The sequence below is a fragment of the Sceloporus undulatus genome, chromosome 4 (genome assembly GCF_019175285.1).
Source record: "Sceloporus undulatus isolate JIND9_A2432 ecotype Alabama chromosome 4, SceUnd_v1.1, whole genome shotgun sequence".
Taxonomy (NCBI): Eukaryota; Metazoa; Chordata; class Lepidosauria; order Squamata; family Phrynosomatidae; genus Sceloporus; species Sceloporus undulatus.
Window position 1 is genome coordinate 128,790,930 of NC_056525.1, and position 9,200 is coordinate 128,800,129.

General features: G+C 44.9%; 1 protein-coding gene across 1 annotated transcript in view; it reads right to left on the reverse strand.

Annotated features, from left to right (window-relative positions):
* Positions 1–535: 535 nt before the first annotated feature.
* Positions 536–9,200, reverse strand: part of GORAB (golgin, RAB6 interacting) — a 45,598-nt gene continuing 36,933 nt past the window's right edge. Inside the window, exon 5 of the mRNA XM_042461224.1 lies at positions 536–1,958. Coding sequence (XP_042317158.1) covers positions 1,511–1,958 — 448 coding nt within the window. The 3' untranslated portion in view covers positions 536–1,510. The remainder of the gene's footprint in view (positions 1,959–9,200) is intronic.

Below are 9,200 nucleotides of genomic sequence, written 5' to 3' on the forward strand. Positions count from 1 at the left end.
GTTTCAGCCTCTTTTGGTGGGAGGGGAGAAGAGGAAAAGCTTGACTTCAATTGCAGGGACAGAAAACAGGACCTCTGCTGCTCAGAGGGACTCCCAAGCTTTGGGAGGTCAGTGGGCGGAGAAAGAGGAGGGCTGGAGCCTTCACACACACCTGACCCCTTCCTTCTCTTCTGCTGAGTGTGAGCTCATTTAAAAGGACCTGGGAGAATAAATGCAACACAGACCCTTTCTGCCAAAGGCAGAATTTGGGTAGCAGTGGTGTCATCCTCCATTTGGACGTCACCTAGTGCAGCCCACACCACAGCACCCCCTCAGTGACACCTCTGGCCATAACAAAGAACATCAAAAGATCTTTATAGTAAGTAATATATTCGAATACTTTAAAATGGTAATGCAAACTGGATTATAAAAAGAAGAAAAATGGGAAAATGTGAAAGAACTGAACATCAGACATATTGAACAGAATATATAAATAAGCATTACAAGAAAAAATAGACAAATAATTATAAACAACAAAATCAGAAAGGCAACAATAGAGAGGTTTAGTATCTGTTTATTGATTATATAAATAAAAACAACAAAAATCTGGTATCTTTGATAACTCATTGAACTCTATGGATAGAAAAACTATTAAAAAGAGACATTAGAATTCGAGAAAGCCTGAACCTGAGAAGCCAAGGCAGTAGTATACAGAGTGTGTTAGTCTGTATCAGCATCCAAAAGGATTTTGTTGCACTTTGAGACTAAATAATATAAGTTGGTGGTATAAGCTTTCGCAGACTGAGCCTACGTGTATCTGACAAAGCATCTGATCGTACACACAGGCCAAAGGCCCATGATCCCCCTGGCCTCACATTGTCCTGTCTGGACAATGCAGGCCACTAGCCCCGGGTGGTAGATTATATATATTTCAGAGGAAGGAACTGACAAAACCACCTGTGAGTATTCCTTGCCTAAGAAAAACCAATGAAATTCATGGGGGTTGCGACAGACGACTTGAAGACACATACACACACACAAAGAAGAAATGTCTTTTCAACATTAGAAGGGAAGGAAAATTGTTTAAATATGAAGTAACTTGGCCACCTGCCACAAAAAACTTCTTGTACTTCCTGGTTTGCTTTTTTCTGAAATTTAAAGTTCATACAACTAAAATTACCTTTTTTCTTATTATTGATCACTCTGTAATAAGCCATAAATAGTTTGCACAAGGAGGCAGATCATTCATACAAAGAAACTGATAATTCAGAGAAACTGACAATGTCAATGTCATCTGCTGAAATATCTGAGTGTTCTTTTGTCAGTGGAGGAGCAGAAGTCTCCAACTAAATCAGTACTTCCCAAATGTTGGTCTCCCAGATGTTTTGGACTTCAGCTCCCAATATTCCTGACTGTTGGCCAAGCTGGCTGGACCTTCTGGGAATTGAACACCACAATACCTGGAGGACCAAAGTTTGGGAATCATATGAATAAGCAGAGAACAGCACCAACCCAAGGAAGTCTAGCAGGTTCAATGTTTACATACTACATGAGCTATCGTTTCTTTTGTAACAGATATTACTGTTTGATCTTGGTCAGTTGTATGCAGATTTGTGGGCTGTTCCTTTAATGTTTCTGCAGCCATGTGATTTTTGTTGTCATGTCCTTTAATGGAAGCCTGAAAAGCTGTATTCTCTACACCAACAGGAGTGAATTTCTGTGACTTCCCCAACTGCTTTCTACCTTCTACCTTCTGTTGTTGCACCATCTGTTCCACCTCTATCTCGAGTTGTAGATTCTCTTCATCTGCTTCTACTTCCAGCTGCTGCATTAACTCCTCCAATTTCTGGGTCTTACAGAGCTCATTTTGCTGTATGATGGTGCTCAGGTGCTCTGTGAGCTGTTCTTTGAGTTCTGATTTCTTCTGGAGATCCAGCTTTGCAGACACATACTCGGATTCTGCCTTATCATATCGCTTCCTGAAAAAATAATCAGTCATTTAATTTTTTTTTTTTAAAGAAAAGTCACACAGAATGCTTGTTTACTCTGCCAGCAGGAACACTTATTGCAGCATGCATACAAAGTACAAAAAAGATTTTTTTAAAATTGATTAAAGAAAACAGAGTACACCACACAATGCTCATGCAACGGAATAATGTCAAGCTCACTCCATTAGATCTTTACTGCTGGTGTATTTGAGGAAGCAAGCTCCAAATCTAAAGCACAAGTGGGATCTGCAACGAATTTATCAGTATACCCTCACCAAAACATTTCTCAGGACTTTTGATTGCACTGAATACGCTCTTTGGGCACAGGAAAGGGGACCTTCCATAGCACATTTCTTTTTGTACCACCAGAGGGCTCACATTTCTTATTAGCTGACAATCCTAAATCAGTGTATTTTAGTGTTAAATGAGAGAGGGACCTTTTCGATAGTGAGAAAGGGGAACTAGTTCTTTTTACACCCCCTTGGCCCTAAGCAGGTTGGCACAGTGGGGCCAAAAGTAGGGCTAGATAAGGCTGGGCATCCACACACGCCCAGCCCTACCTTCGCCGCCCATGTGCCTTGTTGGCATGTGCCTGTCCACACGGGGTGTGCCGTGATGATGCACAGGCACTGGAGTGCCCAAGCAGTGCTCCACGGAAAAGGTGTCATCATGGCGTGTGAGTAGGGTTGCCATAAGTCAGGACCTCCAAACCGGGACAAATGTAGGACAAATGTAGGGCCACATTTTCAAATGTTTTTTTAAAAAATGGAGGACACATGAAAAATTTGATAATTTTTTTAAAATGTTAATATAAATGCATATTTCTTCGGCTGCTCAAAATGGAGGACATTTTGGCATTATTCCTAGACAGATGGCAGAAATGTACTTCTCTTTCTGGCCAAATACCCCCCCCCCCGCCCAATTCTACAACTACAAGTCCCACTCCCAAGCAGGCATAGGATTTGAAAGACCACAGGCACCCCCTTTTGCCACTGCAAACTACACGTCCCACTCCCAAGCCTTCTTAGCAATTCCCACCTTCCTCCTTTTCCTTGCCTCCTCCAACTTCCCCCCAAAACCCCTCACCCCCTCTTTTCCCCCAGGTATGTCTCAACTTAGGGGGGATTTATGGGTCAGATCCCTTGCAAAGTCTTTTTTCTTTTGTAATGGGGGCAAAGCCTTGAGAAACCCTGGACCCCTGAGAAGAAGAGGAGGGGGGCTTAGAGAGAGGGGGATAAATAAGGAGGCTAGAGGCAGGGTTGCCATAAGTCAGAAAGGAGTTGGGCACACAACAACGACAATAACAACAGCAACAGCAGAGGAGGAAGGGGGAGGAGGAGAAAAAAGGGGAAGGAGAAAGAAGAAAAGGAGGAGAAATAAGAAGAATAGGAACAAAGAGAAAAAGAAGATGAGGAGAGGGAAGAAAGGAAGAAAAGGGAGAGGGGGAAGAAGAGGGGAAGAAGAGGAGAAGAAAAAAACGGAATAACAAGAAGAGAAGGAGTGGAAAGAGAAAGAGGGGAAGAACTAAAAGCAGCTTGCCTGAGTGCAAAGGCCCTCCCTGCTTGGAGTTGGAGCATGCCCAAATAAGGAAGCAGAGGGCTGGCTCCTTGAGAGGGCTGGCCAGTAGGGGCAGGGCAGCAGACCCCGCCCCCTGCTAGCTCCAGCCGCTGCTGCTGCTCCAGACATGCTGCTCAGCACTGTATGAAAGGGAGGAAGCAGCCCTGGGAGCCCTGAGTCGGGCAGCCACCTGGAAATGGGGGGAGGGCAGGGTGGGACCGGGCACACCCCCAGGAGGCGGGAAAGCCCCACCCACTGCCGTGAAATGGCAAGCCTATGTGTGAGCACCATGATCACATCCCTTCCAGAAAGCTGTTTTCAGCAGTTTCTTTTTGTTCCTGAGGGGGAACAGATCGTTGCTGTGGCATCCAGTTGCCACAGCAACGATCTGGGGCAAAAAGGGCCATCATCTTGCCAACCCTTCCTGCCCATCTGTCAAGCCCCTTCTTTCCAAAATGGTCTCATACAGGACGCAAAAGAGATTTTAAAAAACATTTTGTAAACTTGGTTTACCATTGCAAATACGACGAGCAAAAAGCACCCAGCCCTTCCTCCTAACTTGGAAATTACTGAGGGGGTGATGACATTCTTGTATGGCAATCAGCCACTTTTATATTGCACTCTTCTTTTTGGAAATAATGATGGTGGTAAACTGACTTATTCATTTGTTTGACGGTTGAAACAGACTACAACAGCCATCCAGTCCAACACCCTGCCATGCAGGAAGACACAATCAAAGCAACCATGATAAGAGGGCCATCCAGCCTCTGCTTAAAAACCTCAAAGAAGGAGACTCCACCACACTCCAAGGGAGTGTGTTCCACTGTCGAACAGCCCTTACTGTCAGGAAGTTCCTCTTAATGTTGAAGTGGAATCTCTTTTCCTGTAGTTTGCATCCACTGTTCCATGTCCTGTTTTCTGAAGCAGTAGAAAACAAGCTTGCTCCCTCCTCAATATGACATTCCTTCAAATATTTAAACAGGGCCATCATATCACATCTTAAACTTCTCTTCTCCAGGCTAAACATAACCAGCTCCCTAAGTCTTTCCTCATAGGGCATGGTTTCTAGACACTTCCCCATTTTGGTCACCCTCCTCTGGACACACTCCAGCTTCTTAAGATCCCTTTTGAACTGTGGTGCCCAGAACTGGACACAGAATTCAAGGTGAGGTCTGACCAAAGCAGAATAGAGCAGCACTATTACTTCCCTTAATCTAGATAGTATACATCTATTCATGCAGCCTAGAATTGCACTGGCTTCTTTAAAAAATAAAAAAAAAACTTATTGGATTAAAAAAACCTAAGAAACATAAATTTACATTTATGTAGTGTCACTGAAATCTTTATTTGCCCTTAATTTATCATAAAACATATATATGTGCCAGCCAAATCCATTTTGAAAACCTTCCACCTGAAGTAGACTCTTATTTTCTAACTAAATCCAATCTACTAACCAATCAAAACAACATGTGTCAAAATATTTTTGCAAATTAGGTAAGGCAAGCCCCCCCCCTCCCTTGGTATCATCAAATAATATCTTCATTTTGATTCTAGGCTTCCCCCCTTCCATATAAAATTAGATATATCCTTATTTCAAGCTTTAAAAGGTGTCTCATTCTAAATTATAAGTAAATTCTGAAATAACAAATCATTTTGGGTAAGATATTCATTTTGTTATTATTATATCTTTATTGATATTTTACATATTATAATACCAAGTGTACACATGATTACCACATTTACCATTGTTGGTACAATATAGTACATTCATTCAACCGTTTCTCTTCTTAACATTTAGTATCTATTAAAGTTCTAGGGTTACCTTCTCTGTATAATAATGTCTATTGACCTTTAGGCCTATTACAGACTGCCAAAATAAAGCTGCTTCAGGTCTCTTTGGAGGTATGCTATTTAAATGATGCATGGGTCCTAAGAGTCCGGAGGTCGCACCAATGCCACACTCCATTCCTAAGCACTGGAGTGCAGCTTTGGTGCAGCTTCCGGATTCTTAGGACCCATGCATCATTTAAACAGCATACCTCTATTCAAATCTGCCCACACGGGAGAGAAAGAGAAAGCAAGAGAGAGAATGAAGGCATGCTGAGAGAAAGATCTGTCAAGGCCTGGTACTGGTAGGTCTTGCTGGGCCAGGAGGGGGGGGCTGGAGTGCCACCGCTTCCCATTGGGAGCCATGGTGGGTGGCAAGGAGGTCCAGCAAGCCTGGTAGGCCTCTGTGGGGGCGGGTGGGGGGAGGGATGGAGTCACCACCACCATTCAGCAAGGTTTCTGGGCAGCAGCAGCCCCATCGCTCCCCCCACCCCCACAGAGGCCTACCAGGCCTAGGCCACCATTCAGTGAGGTTTCAGTGGGGCAGCAGCAGCCTAGGCCTTTTCTGCTTTTCTCTGCCTGGGGGGGGGGGAGGAGGATGGGGCTGCAGCCATCATTTGCCACACTTTAAGCTCAGGTGTGGCTTATCAAAGTTTTTCTAGGAACGTTTGTTCAGAGAGTTTGCCTTCACCTTCCCTTGAGGCTGAGAGTCTGTGACTAGCCCAGTGGGTTTTCTTAGGTTAGTTCAGAGAGTTTGCCTTCACCTTCCCTTGAGGCTGAGAGAGGAACATTGGTACTTACCTGTGATATGTTAATTTCCAGCAGATAAGGTCCCAGCATCCTGAACTGTGGGTAGCTCCTCCCATTAGCCCCTATAGGCAGGGAATATAACAAAGAAACACCAAACCAGGCCCCCAATGGGAGGGGCTACCCTCCCCTTAGGAACCCAGTCAATAGCCAGCCAATTGAAAGGAAACCGGCATATAGCCAACCGTTAACTAGAAAACATAAACAAATTTATTAAACAACCAAGGAAGAACTTTTAGCCAGGAAGAAGGCAAACCTCAGGGGGTAAGCAGCATCGCTCATCAAGTGGAACCTGGACCTGCCGCCAGCACCAAAGAGTGGGCAAGATGCTGGGATCTTATCTGCTGGAAATGAACATATCACAGGTAAGTACCAACATTCCTTTTCCCAGAGGACAAGGTCCCATCCTCCTGAACTGTGGGATTTACCAAAGCCCCCCTAGACCTGGGAGAAAGTGTGTCTAGGAGGTGGAAAATCCAGGTACCACCTGCTGAAGCACTAGTCTCCCAAAGGCCGCCTCTGCAGATTGGAAGACGTCAAGCTTATAATATCTAACGAAAGTGGAGGGAGATTTCCAGGTAGCTGCTCTGCAAATCTCTGCTAGGGAGGCAGATGTGACCAGGGCCGCAGAAGTTGCTGTGCTCCTGGTAGAGTGGACCATCACCCCATCCAGGGAGGGCAGGCCCAGTGATTGGTAGCAAGCCCCTATGCAGTCCTTAATCCACCTGCTAAAGGTAGAGGAGGAAAACATGTTCCCCAGGGAAAGGTGACTGAATGAGACAAATAGAGAGTCCGAATGTCTGAAGGCACTGGTCCTCTTGATGTAGATCTTAATGGCCCTTCTCGCGTCAAGGGTGTGCCATATCTTTTCGAGATCTTTCTCCGGATGCGGACAAAACGACGGCAACAGAATCTCTTGGGAAACGTAGAATGGTGAGTTGACTTTGGGATAAAGGATGGATCTGGTCACATCACTACCAAATCCAGACGGAATGTGCAGAGGCCTTCTCTAATGGATAGGGTCCGAGCTCGGAAACATGTTGGGCCTATTTGATGGCTGTGAGGAACAGGACCTTCCAGAAAAGGTGTTTTGGTGATGTCTCTCTCAAGGGTTCAAAGGGGACCACCGTCAGCACTCTGAGGACCATGTGAAGGTCTCAAGATGGAAAGTAGTGTCTTACTGGGGGTACATTGTTGGTAACCCCTTAGGAAGTCTCTTGACAAGCCTAGGTGCCTTCTTGTGAAGGAGAATAGACGTAATCGTTGCCACCTGTCTCTTTACGGTGTTTGGCTTCAAACCTTGATCGATGCCATCTCGGAAGAACTGGAGCAGATACGACAGAGTCACCCTCCCCTGGCTGCGGCTCGACCTCATGCTCCTTGGCCAGCTGCTCAGCCTGAATGGAGGGCTGGGAGAGATGTGATCTCTCCGCTGCCTCAGCAGCCTCCTCTAAGCCGGACTTTTCCATCGGCTGACTCCCAAGAGAGGAGGAAAAGAGTTAGAGGGAAGTAAAGCCAGGGAGCTTAGAAGGAAATTCTTGATCTGAAGCAATCTGCGTTGAAAACTATTAGCTCTCGAGAAAACATCCTGTTAGGAGCAAGGCAGGAAACAAGAGGAGGGTAGCCCCTCCTATTGGGGGGAGGGCTGGTTTGGCGTCTCTTTGTTATATTCCCTGCCTGTAGGAGCTAATGGGAGGAGTTACCCACAGTTCAGGAGGATGGGACCTTGTCTGCTAGGAAATGTGTGACTTGCTCAAGAGTTTTCTTGGAAGATTTGTTCAGAGGGGGCTTGCTTTCACCTTCCCTTGAGGATGAGTGTGACTAGCCATGGGGGTTTCTTAATGCCCAAGGAAGGGATTGAACCCTGGTCCTCCTCTACCACTGCCTCCTGCTGCACTTCCTCAAATGCATTTAATCTCAGAGGTGCTCCAAAATCTCTATGACTTTGAATTTTACTATTATTAACTGAAAGAAAGAAGTTGGCAGCATGAGCTTTCTAAAGTCTGCTTCCTCAAATGCATTCAGTCTCAGAGGTGCAACAAGATCTCTATAATATAAGGATTTATGTTATTTTTTTAAAAAAAATTGATATTTTTGGCTTTTAGTTGGTCATGTCCTCTGTTTTCCTGACTGTCCTACATTTTGGGGTAATTTCTGTCGTACATTTGTACTACATTTTGTCCAGGTTTGGCAGTAGAGAATTATAGCAACCCTACTTCCAGGCAAGTGAGGAATTTCCTATACCTTAACATTTTGGTTGAGCTTGACTTCCAGTAAATACAGTGCGCCCACGTCATATGCAGGCGCATTATATGCTGCTCTGAGCATATGCTGAAAGCAGTGCCGCTTCTTCCAGCACCATGTGCTGGAAGAAACAATGGTGCGCGTTCCCATGGCTTGCGCGCGCCACCACCGCAAGCACGAGCACCATTACTTGTATGCGTTTTTTGTTTTATGCGGGGGGATCTGGAATGGATCCCCCACGTAAAACAAGGATGCACTGTATCAGGACAGTTGAAGTCACTGATTGCTACTACATCTCTCTTTTCTGAATGTGTGACCAATGGTCATCCATTTTGGAAAGTTATCAATCCAATTCCTCAGTTTGACCTGGGGGGGTTCTGTAGTAATCTTCCACAATAACATCCCTGTTGTTTCCCTCCCCTTTGATTTTTATCTAGATACTCTCCACGTGGCTTCCAGGATTTAAGTCCTAGATCTCTTCACAAGAGTAAATATCCCTGACATAGAATGGTATTCCTTTCTTGTTTGGCCTATTTCTCTTAGAATCCACCTTCAGTTAGGTCTTCAGGGTGTCTTCTGCCAGATAGATAGATAGAGAGATAGATAAATAGATAGATAGAGAGATGGATAGATAAACCGCCAGACAGTCAGACAAGCAGACAGACAGATAGAGGGATAGATGAACAGACAGATGAATAGATAGATAGATAGATAGATAGATAGATAGATAGATAGATAGATAGATAGATAGATAGATACATAACCAAACAGGCAGCAACTTTGAAACGAGTGGGGAAG